Source organism: Macaca nemestrina, chromosome 20, assembly GCF_043159975.1.
Source record: "Macaca nemestrina isolate mMacNem1 chromosome 20, mMacNem.hap1, whole genome shotgun sequence".
Classification (NCBI taxonomy): Eukaryota; Metazoa; Chordata; class Mammalia; order Primates; family Cercopithecidae; genus Macaca; species Macaca nemestrina.
Window position 1 is genome coordinate 1,117,265 of NC_092144.1, and position 21,839 is coordinate 1,139,103.

Sequence of the window (21,839 nt, forward strand, 5' to 3'; positions counted from 1 at the left end):
CATCTCAAAAAAATGATAATAAAAATTAAAATTAAAAAAAAAAAAGAAATAGGCTGGGCGCGGTGGCTCACGCCTGTAATTCCAGCACTTTGGGAGGCCGAGGCAGTTGGATCACAAGGTCAGGAGACCATCCTGGCCAATATGGTGAAACTCCGCCTCTACTAAAAATACAAAAAAATTAGCCAGGCGTGGTGGCGGGCGCCTGTGGTCCCAGCTACTCCGGAGGCTGAGGCAGGAGAATGGCGTGAACCCGGGAGGCGGAGGCTGCAGTGAGCCGAGATGGCGCCACTGCACTCCAGCCTGGGGGACAGAGAGAGACTCCGGCTCAAAAAAAAAAAAAAAAAAAAAAAGAAGAAAGAAAGAAAGGAAAAAGGATAGGTTCAAGCACTGGACCCCCAGTATTTGTGACGGGACCTCATTTGGAAACGGGAGACCTTACAGAAGTACAATCACGTGTTGACGTGAGGTCAGCCTCAGACCGCAGATAAAACGGTGGTCCCACAAGATTCGAATTCCATATTCCTTGTGCAGCTTTTCTGTGTTCAACTGTGTTAGACGCACAAACAGTCACCGTCGCGTTGCCGTTGCCCGCGGGACCCAGGACAGCCACAGATTCGTATTCCAGGAGCGCTGGCTGGGCTGTGCCTGTGCCTGGGTGTGTGGGAGGCCCCACCCGTGAGGTGCGTGTGACTCAGTCTTTGATGTTCACACTGACGAAATCACCAACAGACACATTTATCAGGACGCGTCCTGCACGAAGACAGAGGCAGCGGCCGGAGCGACGTGGCCACAAGCCCGGGAGCCTGGAGTCCCCAGAAGCCGTGAGAGGCAGGAAGGTTTCTTCCTGGGAGGCTTCGCAGGGAATGCAGGCCTGCAGATGCACCTTTTGTTTTGTTTTGTTTTTAGAGACAGGGTCTCGTTCTGTCACCCAGGCTGGAGTGCAGTGGTGCGGTCTCGGCTCACTGCAGCCTCCACTGCCCAGGCTCAAGCAATCCTCCCACCTCAGCCTCCTAAGTAGCCGGGACTGTAGGCATGAGCCACTCCACCTGGGTAACTTTTTGTATTTTATTGTAGAGATGGGGTCTCACTGTGTTGCCCAGGCTGGTCTTGAATTCCTGGACTCAAGCCATTCACCCGCCCTGCAAAATGCTGGGATTACAGGCGTGAGCCGCCACCTTGCAGAGAAATTGGTTTTGGACTTCCAGGCTCCAGGACCGCGGGAGAATAGATTTCTGTTGTTGTTGTTGTTGTTGTTTTTTGAGACGGAGTCTCGCTCTGTCGCCCAGGCTGGAGTGCAGTGGCACGATCTCGGCTCGCTGCAAGCTCCGCTTCTTGGGTTCACGCCATTCTCCTGCCTCAGCCTCCTGAGCAGCTGGGACTACAGGCACCCGCCACCGTGCCCAGCTAATTTTTTGTATTTTTAATAGAGACGGGGTTTCACTGTGGTCTCGATCTCCTGACCTTGTGATCCGCCCGCCTCGGCCTCCCAAAGTGCTGGGATTACAGGCGTGAGCCACCGCGCCCGGCCGATTTCTGTTGTTTTAAGCTGCAACGTGTGGCTGTAGGGAGTCGAGGATCGATTTGAGATGAGGTGGCCCTAAAGCCAGCAGGCTGGTGTCCTGAAAAGAGGAAAGAGAGACGGGGAGAGGGTCTCGTGGAGACGAAGGCAGAGACTGGAGCGCTGCGGCCACAAGCCAGGATGCACCTTGATCTGGCGTTCCCGGGCCCCTGGACCCGGAGAGGACACCATCTGTCATCCCAGGCCGCCTGCTTTCTGGGGCCTCCTTGCAGCCCCTCTGGGAAGCTCGTTCACCGGCATTTCTTTTTTTTTTTTTTTTTTTGAGACGGAGTCTCGCTCTGTCGCCCAAGCTGGAGTGCAGTGGCCGGATCTCAGCTCACTGCAAGCTCCGCCGCCCGAGTTTACACCATTCTCCTGCCTCAGCCTCCCGAGTAGCTGGGACTACAGGCGCCTGCCACCTCGCCCAGCTAGTTTTTTTGTATTTTTAGTAGAGACGGGGTTTCACTGTGTTAGCCAGGATGGTCTTGATCTCCTGACCTCGTGATCCGCCCGTCTCGGCCTCCCAAAGTGCTGGGATTACAGGCTTGAGCCACCGCGCCCGGCCTCACCGGCATTTCTGTCTCGCAGCCCACCTGCCCTGCTCCGGCTCTGTTTTGGCTCTAGCAGCGGCTCGGGGGTCCTAGGGGTGGCAACCCCTGCTCCTGTCCTCCTGGCCTGGCCTCCAGCGCAGGGGGGACGTGGTTCCCACACCTGAGCTCTGGCACCAACTAACCCATCCCCTCTCCACCCTCACAGCTCTACGAACTCGACGGGGACCCCAAGAGGAAGGAATTCCTGGATGACTTGTTCAGCTTCATGCAGAAGCGAGGTGAGCCCTCTGCTCTCACCCCCCGGAGGGAGGTCACAGAAACGGGGCTGTAGGAGGGGCCCTATTGGCTCCAGGTATGTTGGGGTGGTAGTGAGTTCCCCGTGGCTGGAGGCATCCAAGGCTCCTAAATCAGGAGGGACTTGGGGGGAAGCACATCCTGCCATCGGGGTTTGATGCGGGAGGCACGCCTGTGAGTCTAAGGGGTAGGCCCCCTGGTGGGGGGCGGGGCAGTCTCAGGGCCCCAACCCAGAACAGACAGTCCAGGCCGTCTCCTTGGCATCCAGGGTGCAGTGAAGTGGGGGGTCCCCGCTACTGGGTACTGGGGGAGTGGAGCCAGCCGCTGTGTTTGGGGAGTGGGGTCAGATCCAGGCTGGCCAGGTGGGGGCAGGTGCGGCAGGACAAAAGCCCCCAGCCCACCTCGAGGTGGCTTAGAGTCTAATGATCTCGTGGCATTTGAGTCCTGGCCCCCTCCCCTCCTCCCACGAGGGCCTCAGTTTCCCCATCTGTAAAAATGGGCCACAAACAGTCCCTGCCCAAAACTCAGTGGCCAGCAGGTACCCCAGACATGCTGAGTGCAGGGCTGCTGTTTACTGTGCGCACTTATTGGACACCAACGGTATACCAGGCCTTGGCCGCTTGTACACTGTTCTGTGCCCCTGAAGTCTTCTGGCCTGGGGAGGGCAGGTCTGGGCTGGTGTCCAGGTGGGGAAACTGAGGTCCAGACACAAGACAGACTCAGAGATGACCAAGGGTAGCCAGAGTGTCCCCAGCGGCCATTCCCAGGCCTCACCCCAGCTTAGAGCAACCACGGGGCAAAGAGAATGTGGCCAGGGTTTCCATCTCGCCTCTAAGTCCTGGTTGGCCAGCGAGCGGCTAGGAGCGTCTGCCGCCAGGTAGGAGCCGCTCCAATCCCCTGGACACTCCTCTAGGGCAGGGAGCTAGCTCCGATCCCCACTGTTCAGACCCCACTGTTCAGACGGGGGAGGAGGTCTCGGGGCCCACAGAGGCAGGAAGGGGTGGGGCAGAGGGCTCTGTCCCTGCACTTGGGGCCATGCCGGGGCCGTCGTAGGCGCCCACTGTGTCCCAGCCTCCGCCCACCCCTCCCCTGGCTTCTATAAACACAGGCCCCAGACCCGCCACTGCCAGCCGCCCGCCCGGAAGGGAAGGAGAAGGAGGAGGGCTGTGGGCCCCCCGGCCCACACTGCCCAGCAGCCTCCGAGTTAACCCCTCCCGTGCTGGGAACAGAGGATCCAGACCTGGGACCTGGGCGGGGGCCTCTCCTGTGTTATCCTCCAAGCCCAGCCTTGACCAGGGCCCACTGCCCCCCATGAGGCTGGACAGATCCTCCCCGTGACCCTTTATCATCCCGTTCACACCTGCTCGGCCCTGACCACTCTGCTGTGGGGCTCCAAGCTCCTGGGTCCAAAGCCAACCCGTTTTGCTGTTACCCATGCCTGGTACCTTGCTGGTGTCATGGGCGTACTTAGAAAGCACGGTGGGCCGGGCGTGATGGCTCAAGCCTGTAATCCCAGCACTTTGGGAGGCCGAGACGGGCGGATCACGAGGTCAGGAGATCGAGACCATCCTGGCGAACACGGTGAAACCCCGTCTCTACTAAAAATACAAAAAACTAGCCGGGCGAGGTGGCCGGCACCTGTAGTCCCAGCTACTCGGGAAGCTGAGGCAGGAGAATGGCGTGAACCCGGGAGGCGGAGCTTGCAGTGAGCTGAGATCCGGCCACTGCACTCCAGCATGGGAGACAGAGCGAGACTCCGTCTCAAAAAAAAAAAAAAAAAGAAAACACGGTGAGGGCGGGGTGTCGTGGCTCACACCTGTAATCCCAGCATTTTGGGGGACCGAGGCAGGTGGATCACTTGAGGTCCGGAGTTGGAGACCATCCTGGCCAACATGGTGAAACCCCATCTCTACTGAAAATACAAAAATTGGCCGGGCATGGTGGTGTGCGCCTGTAATCCCAGCTACCTGGGAGGTTGAGGCAGGAGAATTGCTTGAATCCAGGAGGCAGAGATGGCAGTGAGCTGAGATTGCACCACTGCACTCCAGCCTGGGCGACAGAGCAAGACTCTGTCTTTAAAAAAGACAAAAAAAACAAAAAAAAAAAGCACAGTGAGGCTGGGTGAGGTGTGGCTCACGCCAGTAATCCTAGTACCTTGGGAGGCCAAGGAGTGGGGATTGCTTGAGCCCAGGAGGTCGAGGCTGCCCTGAGCTATGATTGCATCACTGCACTTCAGCCTGGGTGACAAAGTAAGCCCCTGTCTCAAACAAACAAACAAAAAGCAAGCATGGTAGGCTGCTCATGAGTGTGGATGAGATGGAGGCGCCTGGCACATGGGGCCGTGAGGGTTGGTGTCCAGCTTTACCTCCCTCTCCAAGCTGGGAATTCCTACAGGACAGGAGCCAGCGAGCTCCTATGCATCCCTCAAAACCCAGCCTCAAAGCTCCCTCTTCCTTGCCTTTCTCCTGGAGCTTCCTGCTCTGTAATGGGGACCCTTGGAGCTGAGAATCTGTCAGGTGAACTTGCCTGTCACCCTAGACTCCACAATCTACCTCTCCTTCACTCCAGACAGAGGGAAACAATTTTTTTCCTGTATCACAAAAACCTCCAACTAAATTTCTCAGAATTCTCTGGGGGCTGGAAGTGAGGGAGGGGTCCTGACCGCACCCCCTGCCCCTCAGCAGCAGCCCCTGGACCACCTGACCTGCTGTTCCCTGACAACCTCCCCGCCCTTCCTTATCTGGGCCCCAGATGGGCCCTGCTGATGCTCCCAGCTGCTTCTGTAAACATCCTCCTCCCACCACTGCAAAGCCAGGGCGCGGCCCTGGGAACCAACCCTCTAACCCTCTGCTGCCGATCCTTTTTTTTTTTGAGACAGAGTTTTGCTTTTGTTGCCGAGGCTGGAGTGCAATGGCGGGGCCTCAGCTCTCTGCAACCTCCATCTCCCGGGTTCAAGCGATTCTCCTGCCTCACCCTCCCAATTAGCTGGGATTACAGGCACCCACCACCACGCCCGGCTAATTTTTGTATTTTTAGTAAAGACGAGGTTTCTCCATATTGGCCAGGCTGGTCTCGAACTCCTGACCTCAGGTGATCCTCCCGCCTTGGCCTCCCGAAGTGCTGGGATGACAGGCGTGAGTCCCACGCCCAGCCTGATGCCGTTCCTTTTGCTTTGCAAACGCTGAGGCCTGAACTGATGTCCTGAGCGAGGCCGGACGGAGGCTCTGGGAAGGTTTCCGGGCTGATTGTGCAGCTAAAACCCGGCGTGGCTCCTCTCTCTGAGGCTGTAAAACGGGTTTCAGGTGGGGTCGGATCTGAGGCCCATCTTCTTCCAACCCGGGATCTCCTCCATTCACTGGGGGTTTTGCAACCTGGGAAGGGCCTGGAAGTGACCGAGGGTGGTGGGAGGTGGTTCCGGAAGCTTCTTCCGGGAGTCCCAGGGGTGGCAGGCCTCATCCAGGCAGAGGGCCGGCCGCTCACTCAGGGCCGCACCGGCTCTCCAGCCAGTCACATCACAGAACCACCGATGTCCACGTCCCCATCCCCAACGGGGCGATGGGCATCCCCTCCCACTCCATGGTGAGTGGGCAGCAGCTGTGGCCTGGGCCACTTGCCCTCACTGGTCTTCACTGAGCGCCTACTGTATGCCACTGGGTGCCGGGACCCCATGTAGGCAGAACATGGAGCGAGGGCCGCAGACAGTACACAATTGATCTCCTAAGCGCAGAATTTCACTGACCGGACGAGAGGTTTAAGTGGGGGCCTGCCCTACTGTCAGGCCAGGGAGAGGCTGGGCAGAGGTGGAGCTGACATCTGAAGCCAGAGGCTCCGGTGCAGGGGCGGCCTGGGAGAGCCCTGGAGGGGGCGGGTGGGGCTGGAAGGGTGGGGAGGGGCCCTGTCTTCAGCCAGCTCCAGGAGATGAGGTTGTAGGATCCTGAGTCAGCCCAGCCCCGTCTTCTTCCTGCGCCAGCCCACCCACCGCCCTTCCCCTGCCTGAGCTGATCGTCCCTCTTTCCCACCCTGGCATAGCACAGCCCACAACCCTCTCCTCCTGGGCTAGCCCACCCCCCCATGCCGGGGCTAGCCCATCCCCTTCCCCTCCCTAGGCCAGCCCACAGCCCTCCATTCTCCAAACTCCAAATCGGGTATGCCAAGCTTTCCCCCTCGCCTGCCTGAGGCTGCAGAGTCCCTGTCAGCGTGGAGGGAACAGGCCTCTGGAAACCCAGGCAGAGTCCCTGTCAGCGTGGAGGGAACAGGCCTGAGGCTGCAGAGTCCCTGTCAGCGTGGAGGGAACAGGCCTGAGGCTTCAGAGTCCCTGTCAGCGTGGCGGGAACAGGCCTGAGGCTGCAGAGTCCCTGTCAGCGTGGAGGGAACAGGCCTCTGGAAACCCAGGCAGAGTCCCTGTCAGCGTGGCGGGAACGGGCCTGAGGCTGCAGAGTCCCTGTCAGCGTGGAGGGAACGGGCCTCTGGAAACCCAGGCAGAGTTGTTTTGGCAGCTGCCATGGTGGGTGGCGTGGAGAAGGAATAACAAAGATCCAGGCGTCTCCCGTACGTCCCTCCTCTCAGTAACCCTCCTCCCGAGGGCTGCGCTGTCCCTAAGCCCAGGTTACTGGTGGGTAAACTGAGGCAGAGCTGCCCCCTCGGTGCCCTCTTGAGCAGCAGTTCCCAACCTGGATGATCTTGCACCCACAGAGGACCCTGGGTAACGTCTGGAGACATCTGTGGTTGTCACAGCCTGGGCCGGGGAATGCTCCTGGCATGGAGAGGGTGGAGGCCGGGACACTCGGCTCCCTGCAGTGCCCAGGTGGCCCCCAACCTCCCTCTCGCCCCTGCCCCCAGGGACACCTGTGAACCGTATCCCCATCATGGCCAAACAGGTCCTTGACCTGTTCATGCTGTACGTGCTGGTGACGGAGAAGGGCGGCCTCGTGGAGGTCATCAACAAGAAGCTATGGCGCGAGATCACCAAGGGCCTCAACCTGCCCACGTCCATCACCAGTGCGGCCTTCACCCTGCGGACCCAGTGAGTGGCGGGCAGCTGTGCCCAGGTCGGGCCAGGGCACTCAGCAGCCAGTGCAAGTGGCTCCCTGCAGAAGAGGGAGGGCGTGGTGGGCAGCCGCAAAGGGTACAGGGCCACGCTATGCATCCAGGGCCTGAGAGCATCAGGTAGGGGTGCGAGGACCACACAGGCTCTGGGGTTATGCAATCAGGGGCCATTGCGAGGAACAGCATTGAGATGGAGGGAACAGCGTGGCGAAGGCCCAGTGGCTCTGGGGGCTGCTGAGCAAGTCCAAGGGAGGAGCCAGGGATGGTGGTGCCACAGTGGGGTTTACTTTGTACTGAAGGTCAAAGGGAGCCACAGGGGTGATCTGGGTGCCATCCTCTTCCCTCGTCCCACCCACAGATACATGAAGTACCTGTACCCCTACGAGTGTGAGAAGCGGGGCCTCAGTAACCCCAATGAGCTCCAGGCAGCCATAGACAGCAACCGACGGGAGGGCCGGCGCCAAAGCTTTGGGGGCTCCCTCTTTGCCTACTCGCCAGGTGGGGCGCACGGCATGCTCTCCTCACCCAAGCTGCCCGTGTCCTCCCTGGGCCTGGCCGCAAGCACCAACGGCAGCTCCATCACCCCCGCCCCTAAGATCAAGAAAGGTAAGGGCCTGCATGGGGCCTGGGGCATGTTCCCAACTGAGCTTCAGCCTGGCTGGCTGACCTTGGGGGATACCTCTTCCCCTCTCTGGGTAACCAGGATGAAAAACCCTATAGTTGGCATGGAAAAGGGCTTCCAATCTACAGTCTTCTGCCCATGGCAGACATTACCAATCCATCACCGCTTTTCTAATCCCACACAGATGGCAGGCAGACATTGCTAATCAATCTGTGTTTCCAGTCCTGTGGCCAAGGCAGATATTACTAATTGATCACTGTTTTTCCAGTCTACACTGAGGCAGGCATCATCAGTTGATCAGTTTTCCCTCCCACTGAGCGTTTGTACCCTCCATAACACAGAGGTACCAACAGCACATGCAGCAGCGTGGCCTGAGTTTGCCCGTCTGAGTTCCCATTTCTCATCTGGGCAACATAGTGAGAACCCATCTCAAAAAAAAAAAAAAAATTAGCTGGGCGTGGCAGCGTTCACCTGTGGTCGCAGCTACCCAGGAGGCTGAGGTGGTCAGATCGGTTGAACCCAGGAGGTCGAGGCTGCAGTGAACTGAGATTACACCACTGCACTACAGCCTGGGCAACAGTAGTGAGACCCAATCTAAAAAAAATTTGTTTAGGCCAGGCACGATGGTTCAAGCCTATAATCCCAGCACTTTGAGAGGCTGAGGCAGGCAGATCGCTTGAGGTCAGGAGTTTGAGACCAGCCTGACCAATATGGTGAAACCCTGTCTCTACTAAAAATACAGAAATTAGCCAGGTGTGGTGGCGTTTGCCTGTAGTCCCAGCTACTTGGGAGGCTGAGACAGGAGAATCACTTGAACCCAGGTGGCAGAGGTTGCACTGAGTCGAGGTCACGTCACTGCATTCCAGCCTCGGCGACAGAGTGAGACTCCATCTCAAAAAAAAAAAAAAAAAATTAGCTGAGTGTGGTGGGCGCCTGTAATCCCAGCTACTCGGGAGACTGAGGCAGGAGAATCACCTGAGCCTGGGAGGCGGAGGTTGCAGTGAGCTGAAATCACTCCACTGCTCTCCAGCCTAAGCAACAGAGCAAGAATCTGTCTCAAAGAAAAAAAAAAAAAGAAGGTGCATGTTCCTGCCTCGAGTAAGGCAGTGCCCAGCCCCTCCTGGCCACAAATTCCCCTTCTTTCCTACCTAGAGGAGGACTCAGCCATCCCCATCACGGTCCCTGGCCGCCTGCCTGTCTCCCTGGCAGGCCACCCTGTGGTGGCAGCCCAGGCAGCAGCTGTGCAAGCAGCAGCCGCCCAAGCAGCTGTGGCCGCACAGGCAGCCGCCCTGGAACAGCTGCGGGAGAAGCTGGAGTCTGCGGAGCCTCCTGAGAAGAAGATGGCCCTGGTGGCTGATGAGCAGCAACGGCTGATGCAGCGGGCACTCCAGCAGAACTTCCTGGCCATGGCGGCCCAGCTGCCCATGAGCATTCGGATCAACAGCCAAGGTACTGCCCTGGTGTCCAGACCCGCTATGCTTCCTGGTTGTGTCACACAGTGAGGGCCTGGGAGCCTACATATGTAAAGAGTGCCAACAAATCAGTAAGAAAAAAAAAAGAGGCCGGGTGCAGTGGCTCGCACCTGTAGTCCCAGCACTTTGGGAGGCCAAGGTGGGTGGATCACTTGAGGTCAAGAGTTTGAGACCAGCCTGGCCAACATGGTGAAACCCCATATCTACTAAAAATACAAAAGTTAGCTGAGTGGTGGTGGGTGCCTGTAATCTGAGCTACTCAGGAGGCTCAGGCAGGAGAATCACTTGAACCCAGGCGGCGGAGGTTGCAGTGAGCCGAGATATCATACCATTGTATTCCAGCCTGGAGGGGACTGGGCACGGTGGCTCACTCCTGTAATTTTAATACTTTGGGAGGCCGAGGCGGGTGGATTACCTGAGGTCAGGAGTTCAACAGCAGCCTGGGCAACATGGAGAAACCCCGTCTCTATTAAAAATACAAAAAATTAGCCAGGTATGGCAGCGCACCCCTGTAGTCCCAGCTACTTGGGAGGCTGAGGCAGGAGCATCACTTGAACCGTGAGGTGGAGGTTGCAGTGAGCCGAGATAACGCCACTGCAAACAAGAGCAAAACTCCGTCTCAAAAAAAAAAAAAAAAAAACTGGTTGGACACAGTGGCTCACGCCTATAATCACAGCATTTTGGGAGGCTGAAATGGGAGGACTGCTTGAGCCCAGAAATTTGAGATCAGCCTGAGTAACCCAGTGAGACACCATCTCTACAAAAATTAGCTGGGCGTGGTAGCACGCTCCTGTAGCCCCAGCTACTTGGGAGGCTGAGGTGGGAGGATCACTTGAGCCCAGGAGGTCGAGGCTGCAGTGAGCCATGATTGCACCACTGCACTCCAGCCTGGGTGACAGAGCAAGACCTGGTCTCAAAAACAAGGTTAAAAAAAGCAAAGCAGGCCAGGCACGGTGGCTCAAGCCTGTAATCCCAGCACTTTGGGAGGCCGAGACGGGTGGATCATGAGGTCAGGAGATCGAGACCATCCTGGCTAACACGGTGAAACCCGTCTCTACTAAAAAATACAAAAAACGGCCGGGCGCGGTGGCTCAAGCCTGTAATCCCAGCACTTTGGGAGGCCGAGGCGGGCGGATCACAAGGTCAGGAGATCGAGACCACAGTGAAACCCCGTCTCTACTAAAAATACAAAAAAAAAAAAAGTTAGCCGGGCGCGGTGGCGGGCGCCTGTAGTCCCAGCTACTCAGGAGGCTGAGGCAGGAGAATGGCGGGAACCCGGGAGGCGGAGCTTGCAGTGAGCCGAGATCACGCCACTGCACTCCAGCCTGGGCAACAGCGTGAGACTCCGTCTCAAAACAACAACAACAACAACAAAAAAAAAAACAAAACAAAAACAAAAACAAAAACAAAGCAGAGTATGGACAAATACACTTATTGAACAAATAAATACTGAGCACGTACTGTGTGCACTGGTGATAGCATGAGTGTGAGAGACACTGTCTACACCTTGTGAAGCTAAAATCTAGTTGGCAAGACAGACAGAAAACAGAACATGCCACAGGTGTCTTTATGATCAGAAATGGCAGTTTTGGCCGAGCATGGTGGCTCACACCTGTAATCCCTGCACTTTGGGAGGCCGAGGTGCATGGATCATGAGGTCAGGAGATCGAGACCATCCTGGCTAACATAGTGAAACCCCATCTCTACTAAAAATACTAAAAAAAATTAGTCGGGTGTGGTGGTGGGTGCCTGTAGTCCCAGCTACTCGGGAGGCTGAGGCAGGAGAATCACTTGAACCCTGGAGGTAGAGGTTGCAGTGAGCCAAGATCATGCCACTGCACTCCAGCCTGGACGACAGAGCAAGACTCTGTCTGAAAAAAAAAGAAAAAAAAAATGCATTTGTTCTTCTTCCCACAGCCTCCGAGAGCCGCCAGGACTCCGCTGTGAACCTGACAGGCACCAACGGCAGCAACAGCATCAGCATGTCCGTGGAGATCAATGGCATCATGTACACAGGTAGGACCCCTGAGGCCACGCGCTGCCTGGACCTTTCCTCTCCCACCGTGAACTCAGGGCCCTGGGTTGCTCCTGGTCCCACCTGCTCAAACCAGCTGTGCGGGCAAGCAGGGCACGACCAGGGGCTTTGCGGGATAAACAGTCAAGGCTGATGGAGAGGATACCGTCGTTCACCTGGTGCCATGCTCAGCCCAGAGGGGGTCATCCACAGATACATATTCAGTGTGACGCCGGATGGATCACATTCCTAGTTTATTTATTTATTTTTATGAGACAAAGTCTTGCACAGCCATGCACCAGCAAACCTGGTTAATTTTTAAATTTGTTGTTGCTCTTTACATTTTAAATCGCTTTGTTGCTCAGACTGGTCTTGAACTCCTGGGCTCACGCAGTCTTCCTGCCTTGGCCTCCCAAAGTGCTGGGATTACAGGCGCGAGCCACCACACCCGGCCAATCCCAGCATTTTCGGAGGCTGAGGAGCAAAGAATATGTAAGCCCAGGGGTTAGAGACGTTGAGGCTGCAGTGAGCTGTGATGATGCCACTGCACTCCAGCCTGGGCCACAGACCGAGACCCTGTCTCTTGAAAAAAAATTTAATGAATTTATTATCTTTTTTAATTTTTAATTTTTGTGAGTACATAGCAGGTATATACATGGGTTTTATGAGATGTCTTTTTTTTTTTTTTTTGAGACGGAGTCTCGCTCTGTCGCCCAGGCTGGAGTGCAGTGGCCAGATCTCAGCTCACTGCAAGCTCCGCCGTTCGGATTCATGCCATTCTCCTGCCTCAGCCTCCTGAGTAGCTGGGACTACAGGCGCCTGCCACCTCGCCCGGCTAGTTTTTTGTATTTTTTTTAGTAGAGACGGGGTTTCACCGCATTAGCCAGGATGGTCTCGATCTCCTGACCTCGTGATCCGCCCGTCTCGGCCTCCCAAAGTGCTGGGATTACAGGCTTGAGCCACCGCGCCCGGCCGAGATGTCTTGATACTGGCATCCAATGCCTAATAATCACATCAGGGTAAATGAAGTAACAAAAAAATTTAATCTAGGCTGGGTGCAGTGGCTCACGGCTATCTATAGTCCCAGCACTTTCGGAGGCTAACACAGGAGGATCACTTGAGCCCAAGAGTTTGAGACCAGCCTGGGCAACATAGTGAGACCCCATCTCTCCTAAAAATACAAAAATTAGCCGGGCGTGGTGGCACGCAGCCATAATCCCAGCTACTCTGGAGGCTGAGGGGGAGGATCACTTGAGCCCAGGAAGTGGAGGTTGCAGTGAGCTGAGATCACGCCATTGTGCTCCAGCATGGGTGGAAGAGAGATCTTGTCTCTCTCTCTCTTTTTTTTTTTTTTTTTTTTTTTTTTTTTTGAGACGGAGTCTTGCTCTGTCACCCAGGCTGGAGTGCAGTGGCCGGATCTCAGCTCACTGCAAGCTCTGCCTCCCGGGTTCACGCCATTCTCCGGCCTCAGCCTCCCAAGTAGCTGGGACTACAGGCGCCCGCCACCTCGCCCGGCTAGTTTTTTTTGTATTTCTTAATAGAGACGGGGTTTCACCGTGTTAGCCAGGATGGTTTTTTTTTTTTTTGAGATGGAGTCTTCCGTCTGTCACCCAGGCTGGAGTGCGGTGGTGCAATCTTGACTCACTGCAACCTGTGCCTCCTGGGTTCAAGCGATTATTCTGCCTCAGCCTCCTTGAGTAGCTAGGACTACAGGCGTGTGCCACCGTGCCCAGCTAATTTTTTTTTTTTTTTGTATTTTTAATAATGATGAGGTTTCACCGAGATGAGGTTTCACCATGTTGGCCAGGCTGGTCTCAGACTCTTGACCTCAGATGATCTGCCCGCCTCGGCCTCCCAAAGTGCTGGAATTACAGGCGTGAATCACCATGCCCGGACTATATATATATATATATATATATATATATATATTTTTTTTTTTTTTTTTTTTTTTTTTAATAAAATGAATTTAAAAGTTGCTGGGCACAGTAGCTCATGCCTGTAATCCCAGAACTTTGGGAGGCCGAGGTGGGTGGATCACGAGGTCAGGAGTTCAAGACTAGCCTGGCCAACATGGTGAAACCCCATCTCCCCTAAAAATACAAAAATTATCCAGGTGTGCTGGTGTGCGCCTATAATCCCAGCTGCTTGGGAGACTGAGGCAGGAGAATTGCTTGAACCCATGAGGCGAAGTTTGTAGTGAGCCGAGATCACGCCAGTGCACTCCAGCCTGCACGACGGAGCGGGAGTTTGTCTCAGAGAAAGAAAAAAAGAAGAATTTAAAAAGTGGAGTCAGACCAGGGGCAGTGGCTCAGGCCTGTAATCCCAACACTGGGAGGCTGAGGACAGAGGTTTGCTTGAGGCCAGCCTGGGCAACACAGGAGACCCCATTTCGACAAAAGAACATAAGTAAATGAAGAGTTTTTCTTAAAGTGGAGTCAGGCCCATGGCTCATAGTGGCCACCAGGTGCCACTGCTGACACAGAGCAGCCTGGTTGCAGGAGCCCTGACTGTGGTCAGAGCAGAGGCTGAGCTGAGGTCAATGGTGTCCTCACAGGTCCACAGATGGATGTTTGAGGGGTCCATGCCTGAAATTAGATGCAAAACGTGTACATTCATATTGATTCTTACAGGGGAGAAGGCCATCTGTGTGCTAGGGGTCCCGCAACCCCGTGTCAACAAACCATGGGCATCAGGGTTCTCCCTGCATGAGCTGTGTACATGCTGATGTGTATGTGTGGATTATGCATGTGTGTGATATACAAGTGAGCAGACACAGTGGGGAATCCCAGCACTTTGGGAGTCAGAGGTAGGAGAATTGCTTGAGGCCAGGAACTTGAGACCAGCCTGGGCAACATACTGAGTGAGAGCCCATCTCTACAAAAAATGAAAAATTGCCAGCCACGGTGGCTCACGCCTGTAATCCCAGCACTGTGGGAGGCCGAGGTGGGTGGATCACCTGAGGTCAGGAGTTGGAGACCAGCCTGGCCAACATGGTGAAACTCCGTCTGTACTAAAAATACAAAAGTTAGCCGGTGTGGTGGCGGGCGCCTGTTGTCAGTCCCGGCTACTCAGGAGGGTGAGACAGGAAAACTGCTTGAACCCAGGAGGTGGAGGCTGCAGTGAGCCGAGATCACAACACTGCAGTGCAGTCTGGGCGACAGAGCGAGACACTATCTCAAAAACAACAACAAGGCCGGGCGTGGTGGCTCACGCCCATAATCCCAGCACTTTGGGAGGCTGAGGCGGGTTGGATCACGAGGTCAGGAGATCGAGACCATCCTGGTCAACACGGTGAAACCCCGTCTCTACTAAAAATACAAAAAATTAGCCGGGCGCGGAGGCGGGCGCCTGTAGTCCCAGCTACTCGGGAGGCTGAGGCAGGAGAATGGCATGAACCCGGGAGGTGGAGCTTGCAGTGAGCCGAGATCGCGCCACTGCACTCCAGCCTGGGAGACACAGTGAGAGTCCGTCTCAAAAAATAAATAAATAAAACAAAATAAAAAATCAGCCAGATGTGGTAGCACGCCCCTGTGGTCTCAGCTACTTGGGAGGCTGAGCTGGGAGGATCACTTGAGCCCATGAGGTTGAGGCTGCAGTGAGCTCTGATGGCACCACTGCACTCCAGCCTGGGGGACAGAGTGAGAGAAGTTTATGTCCTGGAGTACCCCGTTGGGTCTCCCTTGTGGCCCGCCTCGCGTCTTCTTAAACTCTGCATGGCGTATGTCTTCTGTTCTTGTCTTAGGAGTTCTGTTTGCTCAGCCGCCGGCCCCCACGCCACCCTCTGCTTCCAACAAAGGTGGTGGTGGCGGCGGCAGCAGCAACGCAGGCGGCCGGGGAGGAAACACCGGAACCAGCGGTGGCCAGGCCGGGCCAGCAGGGCTGTCTGGACCCTCCACATCTACCTCAAATAACTCGTTGCCTTAACCGCATCACTCCCCACCCGCCACCCACCCCGGAGCCCGCCGGCCTGGGCAGGGGGTCCAGGTGGGCCACGCAGGGGCCAGGATGGCGGAAGATACGGGTGGGGAGGGAAGATACCCAGAAAGGAGCCACAGCTGACGCCAAAAAGAAGAGAAAAAAATATATATATATATACATATATATATAAAGAAAATTTAATAAAACAGGGGAAAACCAAGGAACACTTGAATTTCTCAGGTTTTGGACATTCAGAGAGATGAATTGTGAGAACAGCAAAGGAAATCCATCAGAAAAACAGAAAGAGGCAGACGTTTCTCAGGGCATTCCGGCAGCCCTGATGGACCGAAGGCTCTGGTGTCTGGTTCGGCCCCACTGCAGCGTGGGCCGATCCCATTTACCTCAAACATCCCTGCACTGTGTGTTTTCATTTTTGCCTGCTTTAGTTCTCTTTTAGTTTCTATTCACCACACACTCACCACTCCCAGCTTCTCGTGTCCAGTGAGACCCCTGAACTAAGATCACTGAATTTTTTTTTTTTTCTTGTTGCTTTGGGAAATGTTTGTTTTTTTTTCTCCGTAGGGTTTTTAAGAGGTTTCAGGGGTTTTGTTATGTAAATATTCTATTTTATTCTTGGGGGGATCAAACCTTAGGAAAAGGATATCTATATATCTATATAGCTATATATTTGTGTTCCTTCAGGGAAACTGGTCTTGAAAAAGCAAGAAAAAAAAAGCAAAAAAAAAAAAAACTTCACCTTTTTATTTTTCCCATGACCAATTTGGGTCCCTTTGTCCGGTTCTGGGGTGCGTTGGGCAGCTGTGAGTCCAGCACATCGGATCCCTGGGGCTAGAGCCGCGAAGCCAGTGAACTCAGGTGCTGTGAGCCAGGCTGGGGCAGGGGGTGCATGCTGGGGTCTCGGGCCAGGGGCCCGGTGACAGTGATCTGCTGACTTTGCTTTTGCTTGTGCCGTGCTTGCCTGCTGGGTTCTTGAGTCAGGGGCCTGGAAATCTTTTTTTTTTTTTTTTTTTTGAGACGGAATTTTGCTGTTGTCGCCCAGGCTGGAGTGAGTGCAATGGCACGATCTCGGCTCACTGCAACCTGCACCTCCCAGGTTCAAGCAATTCTCCAGCCTCGGCCTCCCAAGTAGCTGGGACTACTACAGGCACTCGCCAGCACGCCCGGTTAATTTTTGTATTTTTAGTAGAGACGGGGTTTCACCGTGTTGGTCAGGCTGGTCTCAAACTCCTGACCTCGGGGTGATCCGCCTGCCTCGGCCTCCCAAAAGTGCTGGGATTACAGGTGTGAGCCGCCGCGCCTGCCCGGCCTGGAAATCTTATCTAAAAAGTAGCAAGTGCTGGAAAAAGGGCCTGGGGGGCAGGGGTGGTTCTTGTCGCAGTCCCCAGGCTCCTGTCTCAGGGATGAATGTGGCTCTCACTGTCTCATCCAGATTCTTCTCTTGCCCGAAAGGGCTGCTTTTGGGGACTATCAATACTGGGGAGTGGGGGTGAAGCCGGACCTCGCTCAGGGTGAGGATTTCGGGGCCCCGGTGTCCTGAACACCCCCCCACATCCCAACATTCTCCTGGCTCTGTCCCTTCCTCTTCTCCCGACGCCTTTTGTGCCGGGTCCGCAAGCTCCCCGAGTTGTGGGCACCTAAATCGAAGCCGAGAAGGGAGGCTGCCCCTACCAACCTGTGGGTCAGTGCCCCTCCCCCAGGCTAGAAGAAAGTGGGGTCACCGCAGCTGAGGGGTTATTTTGACTGGAGCTGCTGGAGCAGAAAGGCTGGGTCTGAAATCCGCCGCAGGGTCTGGGGACCTTGCTGGACCCACGTGGTGTTGGGTGGTGATGGGCGGGGCTATCATCTTGGGGTGGGGATTAACTCAGCTATTCCCAGGATAAGCCTGGGTCTCTAATTGGGCCCTGGGAGCCCTGTTAGGCCACCGGCATGGGGGGTCAGTGACGAAGGGGACTCCCCAACTCCCCCCGCTCCTAACCACCCTTCCGCCATTGCCTTGGAGACCCCCGGGGGAGGGGGCTGGGGGGCTTCTGAGCCCCTGAGTCTGGGTTCACTTTCCCATCGGGCTGCGGGAGGGGGCTGTCACTTTCCTGCGTCTTTGGGGAGGGGTCCGCACTTCCTTCTCGGATCTCAGGGCCGTGGACACACACCCCCTTTCCAGGAGGGGGTGGTGGGTATCTAGGTTCTCCCTGCCCCTTCCTGGGGCCGGCACCATAGCAGCACAATCACCCTGGGAAGGGGGTGTCTTTTCGCCTCCAGACACAATCGGGCCCCATTTGCAGGACCACCTGAACTCTGTGCCCCCCGGCCTCCAGGGCTCCTCCCCGGGACCCCCGTCCCACGCCTGGGCCCCGCGCTGGGAGAAGCACCTGCTGCCTATCTCTGTCTACCTCAGGTCTGACTTTTGATGCCAAAATCTGAGCCCCTGGGGTGCCTCTCCCCCACCTCCCATGCACCAAGGTCTGCAGCAGCCACTGAGGCTAGCTGCCGGCTGCATCTGGTGGCCCGTGCACCTGCCCGCCTCGGAGGCTGGGGAGGGGCTGCGCAGGGCCGCGTCTCTCGGGCTGCGTGTGTGTGTCGGGAATCCTGTGTGTCGTGTCTGTGTGGGCAATCTGGCCTCCTGGCGGTGGGTGGAACTGGATTCTAACTCAGGGAACTTGGGCCTGCTGTTAACTCCAATGATTGTAGGGACAAGTGGGGGGCGGGTGGGGAGTGGGCGCGAGGCTGGGTCCCGGCCCAGGAGAAGGAAGGCACTGAAGGCCGTGGCCGTGCTGGCCGTGGAAATGGGAGGCCGTTGCAGGGAGTCTGTGGGGCCCGGTTCTGGATACTGGGCAGGAAGCCGTGGGCTCCAGAGGGTCCTCCCTGCCTCAGGTAGCCCTGTTCAACCCCAGCCGTGCCCATCTCCCGCCACCGCCTGTCGGTGGGGTTTAAAGTCGGGGTGGCTTTCTGGGGTGCAGCTCAGCAACCCCCTTATGCAGACCAGGAGGGGGCCGGGCAGCCCCCTCAGCCACAAGGACCCTGGACGGGTTCGAGTTCACTTGGGACCGTGGGGCCTAGCTGCGTACTGAGTGGGCACCCCGCACTCAAGGCCAAGGGGGGCTCCCCCTGCTCTGAGATGTTGGGGGGACAGGCGGGAGGGTGGGCACGGGGCACCGGGGGCAGCCAGGTCATTGTTAAGAGTCACGCATCTGTACAGTCGAATTTCCTTCCTTTTATCATTTTTTAACTCACTTTGTCCCTTTATTCCCTAACTGTGCTTTTGTATTTTTTTTCTTGGCAAACGTAACGTAAACTCAGCCTTTCATTCATTCATGATATGTGAAATTTCAGTTTCTCTGGGGTTTGTCAGATGGCGTGGGGACCACGCCTGAAACTCAGGTAATAGGAGAAAAAATAAATAAATAAATAAACTTTAAAAAAAAAAAAAACAAACAAACCCATAAAACTACTCTCTACCTCTGGCTGGGCCCAGCCTGTGTCGCCCTGGCCGCAACAGGGTGGCCTGTAACAATTTCAGTTTTTGCAGAACATTCAGGTATTAAAAGGAAAAAAAAAAAAAAAAAAAGACAAAAAGACCAAAAAAAAAAAAGTGTGATTTTGAAATTTAAAAGAACACTGAAAGTTTACATTTTATAATAACATTATTATGCAGATTGTATTTAAACTTCAGAAATATTTAAGACGATTGTAACCCTGTAAAGCTGATGAGATATTAAAACAAGACAAAACACTTCTGACTTTTAACAGAAAACACTGTGTCGTGTGGTGTTGTTTTCTTTTGGCGTCTCCACAGCCTCCAGTTCCACCCTCCACCCCTGCCCAGCACAGCCAGGGGTGAGTGGAAGGGGGTGCTCTACCCCCCTCTGCCCGGCATCGCTCTAGGTCTGGTGCCGGGCGGCAGAAGACAGATACAAAAGCAGGGGTCTGGCCGGGGGCGGTGGCTCACGCCCGTTATCCCAGCACTTTGGGAGGCCAAGGTGGGCTGATTCCCTGAGGTCGGGAGTTTGAGACCAGCCTGACCAACATGGAGAAACCCCGTCTCCACTAAAAATACAAAAATTAGCCAGGTATGATGGTGCCCGCCTGTAATCCCAGCTACTCGGGAGGCTGAGGCAGGAGAATTGCTTGAACCCGGAAGGCGGAGGTTGCAGTGAGCCAAGATTGTGCCATTGCACTCCAGCCTAGGCAACAAGAGCAAGACTCTGTCTTAAAAAAGAAGAAGAAGAAAATAAAAAAGGCCGGGTGCGGTGGCTCATGCCTATAATCCCAGCACTTTGGGAGGCTGAGGCGGGCCAATTGCCCGAGGTTGGGAGTTTGAGACCAGCCTGATGAACATGGAGAAACCCCATCTCTACTAAAAATACATTAGCCAGGCGTCGTGGCTCACGCCTGTAGTCCCAGCTACTCGGGAGGCTGAGGCAGGAGAATCGCCTGACCCTGAGAGGCAGAGGTTGCAGTGAGCCAAGATCGCACCACTGCACTCCAGCCTGGGTGACAAGAGGGAAACTGTCCAAAAAAAAAAAAAAAAAAGAGCAGGGGTCCTCAGCCAGGGTCTGTGCCCCCAGGGGGACCCTGGCCCATGTCTGGGGCCACCTGTGGTGGTCACAGCTGTAGGGGTGCTCCGGGTATGGAGGGGGTGGAGGCCAGGGACACTGCTCAGCGGCCTGCAGTGCCCAGGATGGCCCCACCCCAGAGAACAATCTGGCACCTCAGCGTCCACAGAATAGGGGTTGGGAAACTCTGCCTTAATTATTTAAGGTGGGGAAAAAAACAGTTCTCTTCCTGCCCACAGCAGACACCAGGATCAACTCCCGATGAGGCAGACGGTGTAAACTAGGGGACCCCAGTTCCTGGGACTGACCTCCTCTCTGCCTCCCCACTCAGGGCGTGGATTTCAGTGTGTGCAGCCTCCTGGGACCCCAGCAGGGCAGAGGCTCATGGGACGCAGAGTCTAGGGGGTCTGTGGAATCCCCTGACCCAGGAGATCTTAACCAGGGCGGTTTCACCCCCAGGGGACCCTGGCCCATGTCTGGGGACATCTGTGGTTGTCACAACTTGGGGGAGCTCCTCACATGGAGTGGGTGGAGTCCAGGGACGCAGCTCAGCATCCTGAGTGCCCAGGACAGCCCCACCCCAAAGAACGGTCCGGCCCCAAGGTCCACAGGGCTGAGGGGAGCTCTGGAGGCCGCTCTGGGCACCTCTGTGCCTCACTGAGAACCCAACACCAATCCCGTTTTAGGGATTTGGGATGACAGGTGTGGCAGGGCCAGTGTGCGCACCCCCAGCCACCTGCCTGTGAGCCTGACCCCTCACCTCCTGGAGGCCTCTTCCCCCCACAGGGCTCTGCATGCGGGTGCCCCTGGCGTTATCTGACCGGAGCTCCCAGGGCAGGTGGCCCCCTCCGGCCTCAGGGCCTTCACACAGCTGTTCCACCGCCAGGAACAGCCCCCTCCCCCTTTGCTCTGACAAACTCCTTTCCATCCTCTGCAGCCGACACACAGTCCCCCCCTGCCCGTAACAGGAGGGTGTGGCTCCTTGGGCGGGAGGCACGGGACTCCCCCGTCCTCCGCCCTCTGCCTCCTCCGCCCTCTGCGTCCTCCGCCCTCTGCGTCCTCCGCGCTCTGCGTCCTCCGCCCTCTGCCTCCTCCGCCCTCTGCGTCCTCCGCGCTCTGCGTCCTCCGCCCTCTGCCTCCTCCGCCCTCTGCGTCCTCCGCGCTCTGCGCAGCCCAGATGGAGGCCTTTGGGTCTAGCGGGACACCCCGTTCCCGAGATCCCCACTGCGGTTTGCCCTCCTTTACCTCCTAGACGACCCCAGGAATCAGCCCACTGGTGAAGCCGCCTGGAGCTAAGGCCTCCTGGGTTCAGGGGCGTCCTGGTGGCTGGGGGAGGGAACTTTTCCAGTGCCGGCCACATTTTCACCTTTTCCCTTGCAGCACCATGCGGGTCCTAGGAAACAAGACCAAGAGCCAGATTTGGTCCCTGGACAGCCAGTCTGCAGCCCCCAAACCCAGCACATAGTAAGGGACTCAGCTGGGGCTGGAGGTTCACACCCGTAATCCCAGCACTCAGAGACTGGAGCGGGAGGATGGACGGAGCCCAGGAGTTTGAGACCAGCCTGGGCAACATAGGGAGACCCCATTCCTACAAGAAATTAAAAAAAAATAAGCCGGGCGCGGTGGCTCACGCCTGTAATCCCAGCACTTTGGGAGGCCGAGGCGGGCGGATCACAAGGTCAGGAGATCGAGACCACGGTGAAACCCCGTCTTTACTAAAAATACAAAAAATTAGCCGGGCGCAGTTGTGGGCGCCTGTAGTCCCAGCTACTCGGGAGGCTGAGGCAGGAGAA

The 21,839-nt window shown here is 56.2% G+C and overlaps 1 protein-coding gene across 4 annotated transcripts in view; it reads left to right on the forward strand.

Moving 5' to 3' along the window:
* Positions 1 to 19,066, forward strand: part of LOC105486372 (AT-rich interaction domain 3A) — a 50,964-nt gene extending 31,898 nt beyond the window's left edge. For all 4 annotated transcript variants that reach the window (XM_011749247.2, XM_071087092.1, XM_011749264.3 and 1 more), the window contains exons 4-9: positions 2,315 to 2,387; positions 7,243 to 7,426; positions 7,808 to 8,055; positions 9,224 to 9,520; positions 11,461 to 11,559; positions 15,300 to 19,066. In XM_011749247.2, coding sequence (XP_011747549.2) covers positions 2,315 to 2,387; positions 7,243 to 7,426; positions 7,808 to 8,055; positions 9,224 to 9,520; positions 11,461 to 11,559; positions 15,300 to 15,481 — 1,083 coding nt within the window. In that variant the 3' untranslated portion in view covers positions 15,482 to 19,066. The remainder of the gene's footprint in view (positions 1 to 2,314; positions 2,388 to 7,242; positions 7,427 to 7,807; positions 8,056 to 9,223; positions 9,521 to 11,460; positions 11,560 to 15,299) is intronic.
* The last annotated feature ends 2,773 nt before the right edge of the window (positions 19,067 to 21,839 follow it).